Source organism: Carcharhinus amblyrhynchos, chromosome 25 (assembly GCF_965287045.1).
Source record: "Carcharhinus amblyrhynchos chromosome 25, sCarAmb.v2.hapA, whole genome shotgun sequence".
Classification (NCBI taxonomy): Eukaryota; Metazoa; Chordata; class Chondrichthyes; order Carcharhiniformes; family Carcharhinidae; genus Carcharhinus; species Carcharhinus amblyrhynchos.
In genome coordinates this window covers 12,498,293-12,512,551 of record NC_137348.1, presented here as the reverse complement: position 1 = coordinate 12,512,551, position 14,259 = coordinate 12,498,293, and the positions used below count along the sequence as shown (strand labels likewise).

Below are 14,259 nucleotides of genomic sequence, written 5' to 3'. Positions count from 1 at the left end.
CAGTCATCGACAATGCAACTTAAATATCGTGGGCAACGTCCACTTACAAATAATTGCTCTCAGATCTCATTAAAAATCTAATTATTGTTGCAAATTGTTACCTTTGTTCTCAGATCTAATATGCAATATGATCTTTAAGCTATACGTGCAGTAATTACTGCAGTAATTTAATCCCTAGTGAAATGATCACTATCTTGATAGTGATTATGCCTTATTGGAAGTAATGGAGGACCTAAGAGAAAGGAAAACACTAATGATGTGATATAGTGTCTGTTGATTTTTGAAATCCCCACCAAGTAGAACATTCAGAAGTTCCTGCGAAAACTATTTCACATTGTTCCACCAGATAAGCAATAATGATCTACTAGAGGCAATTAAAAATCTGCTCATGGAGAAAACGTAACTCCCTCGAGTGCAAGGGCAGGTAAAAACTTGTTGGAAAATAATTGTTGCAGCTCATCTAAAGGAGGAGGATACTGCAGTTGTCATTTTGAAGCCCTTTAACCCTTTGAGAGTTGAATGCTGCAATCCTTTCAAAATTTTCACACCCTTCATTTTATCTCTAAAACAGATGATTTTGCAGTGATTTTACTGAAATAAAGCTAAGTATGATCACAATTGAAATAATCATAAAGTAACTCTTTGGAAAGAGAGGCGATATTCAATCTGTTGCTGAATCATTATCTGCACTGCTGAGTTGAGATTGGGTTTGGCCATAGGAAATCCTGACTCCTAATTGTCAATGGAACAGAGCCATGCTAAAAGATCAAATATTATTTTATCTTTTTCATGAGAAAGAAAATTTTGGAGGTAAAGGCAGACCTGGGGGTCATCCTGTTGCATTGGGCAGTTGATTTGATGGGAGAGACTTGAGATTGGGTTGCCTCCATTCCAAAGTGCAAGTGAAGAAAGGCATATTCAGGAACACAGAAGAAAGCATCAGTTTCATACACTAAGTTTAGAATTGGAATTTCCATGTTCTCTAAATTACTCAGAACGGGTGACCTTTTGTGAAGTTGTGGTTTGCTGATCTGTATATTTAAAACTGAATCTTGTTCCTTATTTTCATCAAGTTCTAATCTTGAAACTCACGTTATTTATCTCTGCATGTAACTTGCATCCAGTTTATAGGATCATCATAAACTGTGGCCGACCAATTTGGAATTGAACTTCTGTGACCCAGATAGGAAAAAACACAATCTAAGCTTCCTGCCTTCTCTCCTACAATCATAGTCTGCTATCTTCCTTTTTGTCCACAGAATCCCTTTACCCTTTGATAGAACACACCTTTCTCAGAATTATCCAATTTCTGTGACATTATCTTCCTGTCAGGCATTTCTCATATCGCCTTTCTCTGTAGCGGGGAGCCAAATTGTGCTTGTTTTGGGGGTGTGCATGAAAAAATAAATCTGGGGAAAGGCTTTGAGGTTATTTACATCTGTTAATCCACAAGCCTTGAATCTCTTTGCATCTCTAATTTTATGTGCTCCATTGTTTGCAGACATGCTTTCAGCTGTATCGGCCAGTGATGGGCAACCCTCCTCAGTGGACCGCAAGATTGAAATCCGACTTGTTCACTAACCTTGATCCCATGAATAAGATTAAATGCATTTAATACATGCTGAATATTTCAAAGTTATAGAAAATGCTTCATCATTTGTATATTAATAGAGCTATCACTCATTTCAAATGGTAAAAACAAATTAAATATTTACACTTTGGACACAGCACAGTTCATGCAGTCAATATTATCAGCAGTCAGTATGCACCTCACTTGTACTTGCTTTACATGTTTATCACTTCAGTCATACTGGTATGAAAAAAAAACTGCGTGGAAAGAAATCAGCAGAATGTGGCAACCCTGTGCAGGAGCAATAATAAAAATTTCTTTGGGCTACACTGAAGCCCCGGGTTGACCACCATTATTCTAGGCCCTAAACTCTGGAAATCACTTCCTAACCCCAACTGCTCCTCTCCTCCTTTAAGATGCTCTTCCTTTCTTTGGTCAAGACTTGGTTATCAGTACTGATTTATCCTACACTTGCTTTGTGTCAACAATTTTTGTAGCCAACTTTCTGAGCATAAAACATTGTGCATGCTCAGTACCTGATCTTGTACAGTTCTAGGTAATAGATGTGATGCAAAAAGTCCCTTATAATTGTGTTTTAGTTTGCTGTGATAATTTGGGCAGCCTTTATAAAAACAGAGCCAAATACAGAATACATAGCTTCCTTGAGGCAGGTTTTATTATGTACAAGGACCTCAATGAGTTCTTGTCAGCTGTGATAGGGACAACTGGAGTTTACTTTCCAGCAGATGATTTTGCACCGAATGATTTTTTTGATAAAGGTCCTGTAGCTGGTTTTTGTGGCATGCACGCTAAGTTGTTTGTGTTAACCAAGCCACATGCACAAAAAATTGTTGCAAATGTTGATTCGCTGTGTGTCACGTAATACTTCTGAATGTGACATGACTAACCAGGTGAATAGTTCTCATTAACTGTCATGCAGAAAGATGAATAAGGAGGACTATATATTATTGTATGTCTCTCTTCATTTGGACGATCTTAGCAAGTGAACTAGCTGTGTCCCTGTTAACTGGCAGTTTTGGTAGAGAGTATGGTGCAGTCTAAATGTGACTACTCGTGCAATATGCGAAGGATGATGAAACTGCTGCTTGGAGTTCTAGCTAAATGTGAGCTGATCTGTTAGGATTTCACTACAGATGGATGACTAGGCATGTTCATTTTTGTGGTTTCTGTAATGTGCAGAAGAACTGCTTGAGTGCCTTTTATAGCTGATGTGGAACTGTGACTCAGCAACAGGATTTGCGTTTTGCATGCTTCACCCTTCAGTTGTGCCACTTGAAGCAGACACTGGTGAAAGTCTGAATTATAATTGTCTCTGGTGATAATTTGTGTTAATAATTCAATACAAAGATTATATTATGTCTTTTAGTAGGCTGTTCTAAAATTACATTTTATTAGAAAACATCTACAGCACAGAAATTGGTGATTTGGTCTGGTCAGTTCCAACCTCCCCCACCCTTTGTTTAACTGTATTAAGATATTCTTCTTTTCCTTTCCCCTTCAGGTTCATTTAACATCCCCTTAAATGTATCAATGTTTGTTAACTTGGTTACTTTTGATAGCAAATGCTACATTTTATCCACTCTCTGGGTAAAGAAGATTCACCTCAGTTCCTTATTTGAATTGCTAGTACCTTGTGTTTATGGTCCTTAGTTCTGATCTCCTGGGAGGTATCCCAGCAGATGTGCTAAGCAACCCCCAGCAGATGTACTGGGGACGCACAAGAAATTCAAAATTCCAGTGGGACGTTACCCTGCTCTGGGAACCATCCCATCTTATACTCTGATTTAAATTTGAAACTTTGGATGGTTTCAACTGTCATAGCAGAATAGTTATACAGGAGAAGTTAGAATTATAACTACTTCTGATGCCAGGGTAACTGCAATACTGACTCCCTGCCTGCAAATACCCCATATCCCCTGACTACCATCCTGATCCGTCTGCTAATCCCTCTAACCCCTACCCTCCTGATGTTTCCCAATCTCTCCTCCCCTCCCCTCACCCCCTCTTCTGGCTCTATATTCTTTCGTGATATACAAAGACCAACATTGCTCAGAGTATTCTAAATGCACTCAACCTGGTAATGTTTAGTATGCAAATTTAATATGTAACTTCTGTTTTTTTTCTTTTCTCTCCAGAAATGAATCCTAACACTTTGTTTTTATCGTGTATTAAACTGCATCTCTACTTTTATGATTTGTGTATCAGTACTGCCAGATTCCTCTACTCTTCTGACCATTTAGACCGAATCTTTCCATTTTCTTACTGAAGTTTTTGGTTTTCTCAATTTCTTATATATCACATGTAGACATTAGATATATCTAAATTTATGTAGTACGTTTTATCACTTGATTTCCATGGAGTGTGTGTGCTCTCTTCCTACTAAAATGTACTACCTCACATTTATCTATGTGGGGGCTCACTGGCCAAGTACAGGCCCAAGCTAAATGTGAAGAAACTTTGCATAGTACTGTTGTTGGACCCATTATTTAAAAAGGCAGACTTGCATTTATATAGCACTTTTCATGACAGAACATCACAACCTGCTTTGCAGCCAATGAAGTACGATTGAAGCATAAGTCAGTGTTGTGACATAGAAAACATGGCAGCTGGTTTTGAACACAGCAAGGTCCTAAAAACACCAATGTGCTAATGTCCAGTTAATCTATCTTTGCAATGTTGATTGAGAGACAATTAATGGCCAGATGATTGGGAATAACTCCACTTTTTTTTGAAGTAGTGCAAAGTGACCCTTTGCATCTACATCAGAGCTGTTCGGGCCTCAATTTAATATCTTATTTGAAAGGAACAGTGTAGCACTCCCTCAGTGCTACATGGTGTGTCAACTTGATTTTTGTACTTGAGTGCTGATGCTTGGATGCTATGGTCTGATCTACCTACGTATAAGAAAAAAATAAAAGCTGAAATCAGAAGATCTGAGAGGGAAGCAGTTCATTTGACCTTCAGAATGAAAATTTAACATACGTTGCTTTTGGTTTTATGTTTGACAGCTCATTTGAAGTAGCAAACTTAAAAGATTTGCAACTAAAAATAGCCAATTTTATTCTTGGAGTCAAATACCCAATCTGACAGCAGCTGTAGAAAGGAACATGGTTGCCTCCACCGCTGGAGGTAGATGGAACTAATGTTTTTGTCTGTTAGTAAACAGTATATCTCAAAAGCTGATGGTTGGATTTCAACACAATTTGGTCTAGCGATAGGGTACAGTCCAAGGATTAAGTGATTAGTTTTTGGCGTAAATGTGGATCTAAGTCCTGATCCTAGAATAGTTTTAAACATTTGTTAACTCTGGGAGGTAGGGTGAAATTTTTTTTAAAGAATATTGAGTTGTGTCCTTTAGAATGCTGTTTGTTTTAGAATTTTGTGAAGTTTGTCATGGCTGTCAAAATGTGAGCAGAATTTTCAGAGCAGATTAGTAGATGTGGAATATTTTTTGTTTCATTTTCCCGTGTTATAGTTGTGTAGCATCAACCAGACAAGGATAGGCCTCGAGGAAAAACTGTGTAATTAGAATAGCACCTCGTAGCTGAAGTGCTGTGCTCTCATTGCAGTTAGTCTTTGTTCTTGATGTTGATCAAAGCTTCAAAATTCTGAGGGCATTTCGTCATTGCCCTGTTGGTGTTTATTTAAATTCTTGATGCTTCCATTTTGTTACCTGGTTTGGTGCAATTGTGTCCTTGTGCAAGGACTTATGGCTGGAATTAGACTGGATAATTGTATTTTTTTGCTCTCAATTATCTGGGTATGAGATGAAAATTGCAGCTGTGCTGTAGTTGGCTTGAGAGTGATTGAAACTAAAACTGGATACAGAAAATGAACTGGTATCCCTCATTTTGAGTGCATGAAAGGCCCTGTAAATCTCCCTTGACAAGGTATCAAAAACTGCTTTGCTCACATAGCAGTGCAATATGCTATCCCTGAACAAACTTCTTCAAACAGTAAAGTAAAACTTTGCTGATGACATAGAACTTGTAACATTGCTGGAATTTTTAATGATGGCTTCTTGCTTAAAACTGAATATAGATTAATATCTGAGCTCTTTTTGAATATACTCGTCAAGCTTTGAGAAGCTCCAGTGACATTACACATACAGAATTTTAAAAAAATTATTCATAACTTTTTTGCAGATCTCTGCATTATAACTGACTTCAAGGTGACTGGTGTGTACACCAAGCAATTTTACAACATAAAATAGAATCCACACAATTTAGACTAGCTTTAACACTTAGCTTGTTTCATGCCATTACATAACAATACTTTGTTAATAAAATATCTTTGCAACAGAAGGTCAATATTCTGTTCACAGATATGATAGGGTAGACATTTTTACTTGTAGCTAGATCAAAACTAGGGACCATAAATGTGAGATAGCTACTAATAAATTACATAATGAATTCAAGAGAAACATCTTTATTCAAAGAGGGGTGTAAACGTGACACTTGTCACCTCAACTCCTCCTTGTGGTAGCCAGATTAGATGCATTTGAGGAGTAGCTGGATAAACATGAGAAAAGACTGGGTTATGTTGATTGGTTTCAATTAAGTAAAGTGCAAGGAGGTTCATGTGGAGCATAATCACAGGCATTGATTAGTTGGCCCAAATGTCCTGTTCACTCTTGTATGTTCTATATAATCATGTAGTCAAGTTTGAATAATTGAAAGGGAGAAGTAACATCCATCTTGTATTTCTAATATCTTGCCTCCATCCAACTAATTGTGCAGTGACATTAATTATGTTGGCATTGACAGGCAATATCATGATGTCCAAAACAGAATCGTTCTATTCTCTTACTAAAGATTTTGGTCTTCACACTTTAATTTCTCATCTTTGTGTCACATGCAGATACAAAATGTTTAAATTTTTACAATACATTTTACATTCTGGTATGTCTCACTGCTTCAGCCCATGAATTCTATTTGATGAATAGTAAATACTTTGTAGGTAATAATGGCACAAATTTGCCATGGGGGAAAAAAAACCAGTAAATGTTTTCTTTTACCCGATATTGTTGAGGGAGAAATGCTGGTTCTTGCACCAAGAGAAATTGTTCTTCTCAGATAATGCCATGAATTCTTTTCTTAAAGTCCCATGTATAAGATTGCACCTCCACATTTCACACATCTGCTATACTGCACTAGAATATCAATCCAGATTATAAATTAGAGCCCTGACAAAGACATATGCGACCCAGGTGAGCTAAAAGTGTTCTCTAATTTTTGCACTTTTCCTTAAGTGGAGAAAATGGTGGTGGTAAGAAAGGTGTACAATTGGAAATCAATTCGGATCTTAACTTTTCAAGGTGCGCTACACAGTACTAGCTGTGATCACCGGGAGCCCCAGCACATTGCTGATTCCAGCCCATTCACTTAAAATGGTTTATCAATAAAAGTTTGGCTTTTTTTGGAACGACTCAATTTTGCTTGGCCAAATTAATTCTCAGCTTCTTCCTATTGTAATAATCCAACCCAATGATAGAACCAGCAAATACAAATGTAATTTCATTGTTAGTTATGTTATAGGACAGTTGTTAGCTGGCTTATTTTCTTCACTTGTTTAGTCCATGTATTAAGCTTGAGCTTAAGCCACCTTGAAGATAAAATAGTTCTTTTTTACAATTGCTGAAAAAAGACATTGAAGTTTTTCATGTTTTACTGATCAGGACATTCACAAGAATACCAACTGTAAAGGGAACAACAATTTATACTTCATGAGAAGAGTGCGCTAATTGGTTGGCAAATTGAGTCAGGTAGAGGCTAAGGAGATTGCAACATTTAACAGTTAACTGCCAAGCTTTTTAAAAATTCAAACTAGGTAAGTTTTTTCTGATTTTGATAGCTATTCTTTACTTGCTTGAGAGACGAATTATGTTGTTATCTCAAATGTGGTCGTCTTTGTACCACCCGCAACTGAATCTTTGGAACACTCTTCCACAAAAGGAGGTGGAGGCAGAATCTTTGAATATTCTTAAGGTAGAGATTGATAAACTCTTGATAAACAAAAGAGTGGAAGATTAGGGAGAGGTCAGTGGGAATGTGGAGGTTATGATCAGATCAGGCATTATCTTATTAAATGGAGAGCAGGTTCGAGCTTAGTGAGCTACTCATGCTCCTAGTTCACATATAACCTGTGCACTCTCCATGACAACACCTCTACATTCAGTGTCAACTTATGAAGAATAATTCGTTTCTTTTAGATTTGGTATTCTTGTGAATGTCCTGATGAATGCAAAAAACTTCAGTGTGTCTTTTCTCGGTGATACTCGGGTTCTAAACTAACAGCAACTGTTTTACCTGTTGTTTAAATGGTACTTATTTGGTTACTGTGTACTCCTTCACTTTTTCAGATTCCCAACGCTCCCACCTGACCTCATTCACCATGAAGTTAATGGACAAATTTCATTCGCCGAAAATAAAACGAACCCCATCAAAAAAGGGAAAACCAGTGGAAATAACTATTAAAACTAGCACAGAAAAACCTCCAAACAAGGTTAGTTCCGTAATGCTATCCATTGTAAAAAGAAAATATGTCAAAAACTTTATTTACTTTATAACTTTTGACTTTCTTGTAGCTACAAGACATAAAAAGGCAAGAAAATATTTTCATTTCTCTTTACTTCCTCTTGTCACAATTCAGAATCATTAAATTGTATGTTTCGCATAAATAATTTTTTCGTACGAGTCTTCTTCTGTGGTCCCATGTTTAATGGTCTGGTTACTGGTTATCCATTTTTTTAATTCAAATTTTGCCATTGCTACCATTTTATTTACTCAGCAGCAAGGCATTTCCTGTTACTGATGCACTTGACTGCTTCATTCAATGTCTTTGATAGGATCACATTTCATTCTGCAAGAGGACTTGATTATCACAGCAGAACTGACATGAAGTGAATTCCAGACAAGACAAAGTGTTGAGCGCAAAATGAAGTCAGCTAATTGGTCTAAGGATAGGGAATGAGGATCTGATGTCATTATATTAATCAGTCTGTTTTGAAAACAGCACAGAAACATGATCAAAAATGTTTTCCAAAGCTCAAAGGTGGAACTGAGCAGAAAATACATATTTTTCAATATGAGGTCACCTTCCAAACAATTATCACAAAAAAATTAATTGTTGCTTGAACATGACCTGTCATGGAGTTCAACTAGAAAAGATCCACTTTGCTTATGCGTCAGTGAGTGTGTTAGTAAGCCACTAATTATTTTCTATCGGCAGTCATTCTCGATACCAGCCCTGATAATTCCCTATTTAAATGTTCAATAATGACCAGATCTTGAGATTTCCATCAATTATTGTACACACTGACACAACGGCAAATTTTTCACTCTGAAGTAATATTTGATGAACGGCACTTCTTGTTGCAATTTGGCTACGTGCAGTGTTTGTAGTAATGTGTTAAAGAAAAGAAACTGCAGATGAAAGAGGAAGTTCTTTGTAGTCAGTATGCAGAGCTAGGCAACAAATTAAGCAGAACCTCAAAGGTAATTTCTGGTACAGGTCAAAAAAGAGAAATGATGTATGACTCAAAGACTGGTTTGAGAGTTCGTGGCATTTGGACTGGGGGGAAGTGGGGATCTGTCCCATTGGTTTGCACCTGAACCTGCTTGGGCTGATATTCTAATGGACTTCCCTTCTCAGGAAAGAGGGTGGGTTTTAAACTGAACAGTGAGACCAAGGGGTCAAAATTGGGATGATGCAGTAAACCACAAAGTAGAGACAAGGCAGGAGAGCAAGATACCAACATAGGAAATGATAAACAGACAGTGACAGAAAGGGACAAAGTATAAATTTAAGAGTAAATCAGCAGCTTAGGTAAGACGCTACAAAAATATAAAAAGGACAATACTAAAGGCTCTGAATTTAAATAAATTTTACATTTAAAACAAAACAGGTGAACTGAATGTCAGTAGAAATTAATAAGTATGATTTAATAAACATTACAGAGATATGGTTACAGGATGACACAGATTGGGACTTGAATATTGAGGATATGTGACATTTAGGAAGGACAGAAAGTTAGGAAAATGGTAAGTGAAGGCACCCTAGGCAGTAGTGACCATAATATGACTCAATTTTACATTCAGCTTAAGGGGGAAAAGTGTGCATTCCAAGACTACTAATCTTAAATAAGGGCAACTATGAGAGCATGAAAGCAGAGATACTTAAATGAAATGGCAAATGTGCTTAAGGGATAGACCAATAGAGATTCAGTGGCAGACTAAAAAAGTTAAAGACAGTATAAAACTTGAAGAAAAGCATATAATTGAGCAAAGATAAATGGCAGGTCAGAAGATTGGAAAGAATGTAAAGGACAATGAAGAATAATCAGAAGCTTAGTAAGGAGGGAATAAAGAGGGAAAAATTACAGTATGAGACACAGCTTATTAGTAATATAGAAGGCAGATAGTAAGAGTTTCTATATTTAAAGAAGGAAAGAGTTAAAGTGAGTACTGGTCCTATAATGCACCTGAGGAGTTGATAATGGAAAGTGGAGGTGTGGCAGATGAATGAAAAAGATATTTTACATCAGTCTTCACTGTAGAGGACACACACATCCAGAAATAGTTGCAAATCAGGAAATGGAAGGGCGGGAGGAACTGGTATTGAGCAAATTGCAGGGGCTGAAAGTAGTCAAATCCTGGGTCCCAATGGACTTCACTCAGGTCAATAAAGAAGTAGCTAGTGAGATAGTTATTGCAGTTCCTAGATTCAGGAAGGTTCTGTTAGATTGGAAAAAAGAATGTAACTCCTTTATTCAAAAAGGGAGAGAGACAGAAAGCAGGAAACTAAAGGCCAGTTAGCCTAACATCTGTCATAGAGCAAATGCTAGAAACCTTTACTAAAGATGTTCTAGCAGGGAACTTAAAAAAAATTCAAAGTAATCAGGCAGAGTTAACATGGTTTTGTGAAAGAGAAATCATGCTTCACCAATTTATTTAAGCTCTTTGAAGGATTCACATTTTGTGGATAAAGGGGAACCGGTGAAAGCACTGCACTTAGATTTCTGGAAAGCATTTAATGAAGTACCACATTCAAAGATGATTGCAGAAACTAAAGCTCAAGGTGTCGGAGGTAACACATTGACATGGACTGAAGACTGGCTAGCTAACAGGAAACAGGAGTTGGCATACATAAGCCCTTTTCTGGTTGGCAACATGTGATTGGTGGTGTGCCAGGGTAGATGATTCTGCTTTGGGAGAGTTTAGAACCAGAGGGCACAGAGTAAAGGGTCGCCCATTTAAAATAGAGATGAAATGGAATTTTTTTCTCCTGTTGGGAAGTGAATCTGTGGAACCATTTACTGCAGAGGGCTGTAGAAGCTGGGTGGTCAAGTATGTTCAGGTCAAGATGCACAGATTTTTATGTAAGGGAATCCAGGGGGTGAAGTGGGTAAGTAGAGTTGAGGATTATCAGATCAGTCATGATGTCATTAAATGGCAGAGCTGTCAATGAACTGAATGGCCTACTTCTGCTTCAATGTCTTATGGTCTAAGCTTTACAGGATTTCTGCCTGCAGTTGGCACATCACTAGTTTCAGCAATGGTTTGGACAGACACTGTAGTTTTAACTTGGTTCAGCCTTTATTGCACCACTGATCTGTTACAGCCTTATCGACGTGATGTTGGCAGTGCTCCAAAAATCTCTTTGCAATGCTAAATACTTCTTTCTGCTAGATTGCTAAAAATAGTTGCACAACATCTAAGGTAGTCACTGTGTTCATGTACTTGTCCTGTTTTTAATGTTTGATGACTCATTGTTCTGCGTCCCTCCATGGTACTATCTACAGCACTTGTCTTCTGACATTTATATATGGTCCTTCTTTAGAAAGACACTCTTGACTAGCTACTCTTAATCTTCATTAGTGAGTGCCATTAGAAGTTTCAGTTCTGTCTTTAATGATTACACTTAATTCTAGGTAGTGTACAAAATAAATCCATTGAAACAGGGTTTCCCCAAACTTTTTAAGCCATGGAATCTCTAGTGACCTCCCAAGCATTCTCCTAATATTGACACCCTTTTTGCTGCGAAATAAGAACGAATACAGAAATCAAATATAAACAAGTATTTTATAGCCATATCGATGCATACATTAGGAGAAAGAAAGAGGGGCACAGTCACAAACACATTGATCAGCTACTTGGCCCACTCACATTAAACCGTTGCCAAGACACCCTGCCGTAGCCCCTAAACATTTAACTGCTGGAAGTAGCATCCATTTTAGGAGTAGGTAGTCTGAAAAGTTATCTCATTAAAAAATTAAGTCTTTTGTCATTTTCAATAGGAGGAAATATGCTAGAAAGTCACTCTTTTTCTCTCTCTCTCTCATACATGTCCCCCTGTCATGTATCTCTGTTTCATTTGTGCACCTTTTTCTCTTTCTCTCTCAAGCACACACATCTCTCCCTCTCTCTCACACATGCACATTTCTCCCTCCTCTTCATGCACACAAACGCATGTATGTCACACTCTCATGCAAGCGCACGCATCTCTCCTTTATTACATATGAACATCTCCCCCTCTCATGAATATACGTGCGCATGCATGTATGTCTCTCTCGCTCATCCCTCATGCTCAGAGGCCTGCTCTGCCTGGAATTCTCAGTCTTTCAGCATCCAGTGCTCCAACAGGCCTGTTTGTTTTATCTTTAAGTCACTTGTCAGTCATGTGGCAGCCACCAGCGTCATGGACACCCGGTGATTTTAGAAACCCAGTTTTGAACCCCTGCATTCAAGCATCTGTGTGCCAGTGTAGCCCCACTCCTTTTACTAGTTTATCATGCAGGTTCCAGTCCCTCTGCTGTATTAAATCTGATGACTGGTTTATTGTTTAAATGTTAGTTTGTAAACCCTGTCACGTAACGTAACAACATAAGTTTAAAAAAGGGACGAGGTGCTAAAAACAGAATAGAAGGAGCTAAGAAGCCAGTTGAAAAGTAGGACGTCAAAGATAGTTATCTCAGGATTACTGCCAGTGTCACATGCTAGTCTGAGTAAAAACAGCAGCATATATAGGATGAATACATGGCTGAAATGATGGTGTGAAGGGGAGAGTTTTGATTCCTGAGGCACTGGGACCTGTTCTGGGGAAGGTGGGACTGTACAAATTGGATGGATTACACATGGACAGGACTGGTGCTGATGTCCTTTGGGGGGAGTGGCGTTTGGGTTGGTGGATGGAGGGTTGGGTGGGTTAACTTGCTAAAATGGTTGGGGAGGCTTTAAACTAATATGGGAGAGTAATGGGAATTATGCAAGGACTCAGAGTGGGGAAATCAAGAAAAAGAGAAAGAGACGGCAGGGAAATTAAGGACCGGAATCAGATAAAGACACAATAAGAAATAATAATAAGGACAAGGAACAGTAAAAGGACTAGCCTTAAGGCTTTGTACCGGAATGCTCGGAGCACTCAAAATAAAACAGATGAATTAGTTGCACAACTAGATGTAAAAGAATATAATATTGTTAGGATTAAGGAGACATGGCTTCAAGATGATTAAGGATGGGAACGAAACATTGAGGGCTATCCAGTGTTTAGGAAGGACAGGCAAAGGAAAAGGTGGCGTTGCATTATTATTGAAAATATTGATACAAATTGAGGAAGGATATTAGCATGTATATGTGGAATCTGTGTGGATCAAGTTACATAACACACGGGCAAAAAACATTCATGGAGGTGGTATACAGATCACCAAACTGTAAGGGTAATGTTGGGAATAGCATTAGACAGGAAATCAGTTATATGTGATAAAAGAACATCAATGATTATGGGTTTATGGGTGATTTTAGTCTGCATATAGATTGGGTGAGTCAAATTAGTTGCAGTACAAAAGAGGAGGAATTTCTGGACTTAATGCAGGATGGTTTTCTGGGCCAATATGCTGAACCAACAAGGGAACATGCCTTTACCTGAATATTATACAATGAAAGGATCTGTTGGCAATCTAGTTGTGACAGAACCCTTGGGGATGTGACCACAATATGACAGAATTCTTTATCAAGGTGGATAGTGAGATAGTTGATTCTGAGACTAGGGTCCAGAATCTCAATAAAGGTAACTATAATTGTATGTGGCATGAGTTGGCTGTGATGCGCTGGTGTTATAATTCAGGTCAGAAGTCCAAAGTGTTTTATGAAGCCATTAGGGGGCTGTTATCAAATAAAGTTTATTTAAGAATACAGTTAACACGTATAGAAAGAAAACTAGCAATAACTTTTATCAATTACAAACAAAAACAAAACTATGATAATGTATAACCCTTAACAAATATATCTAAAATGTTTCAATCAAACAAACCTTCCTATGGACAAGACCCTTTCTGTACATTTAACACAGAAAAGACAAATAATCACATGATACTGAACCTCAGTCCTTTGGTTGGAGAATTGAAACCCTGACTTCATCACAATTTTATTATAGGATTTTACAGTGCAGAAGGAGGCCATTTGGCCCATTTGAGTCTGCACCAACCACAACCTCACCCAGAGCATATCCCCATAACGACATGCTTTTACCTTAACTAGTCCCCCTGACACAAAAGGACAATTTAGCATAGCCAATCCACCTAACCTGCACACCTTTGTACTGTAAGAGGAAACTAGAGTGGCCAGAGGAAACCTACATAGACATGGGAAGAATGTGCAAACTCCACACAG

General features: G+C 37.9%; 1 protein-coding gene across 12 annotated transcripts in view; it reads left to right on the top strand.

Moving 5' to 3' along the window:
• rapgef1b (Rap guanine nucleotide exchange factor (GEF) 1b) overlaps window positions 1-14,259 on the top strand; it is a 194,725-nt gene that overhangs the window by 49,473 nt on the left and 130,993 nt on the right. For all 12 annotated transcript variants that reach the window (XM_080212343.1, XM_080212337.1, XM_080212336.1 and 9 more), the window contains exon 2: window positions 7,953-8,095. In XM_080212343.1, the coding sequence (XP_080068469.1) occupies window positions 7,953-8,095 (143 nt within the window). The remainder of the gene's footprint in view (window positions 1-7,952; window positions 8,096-14,259) is intronic.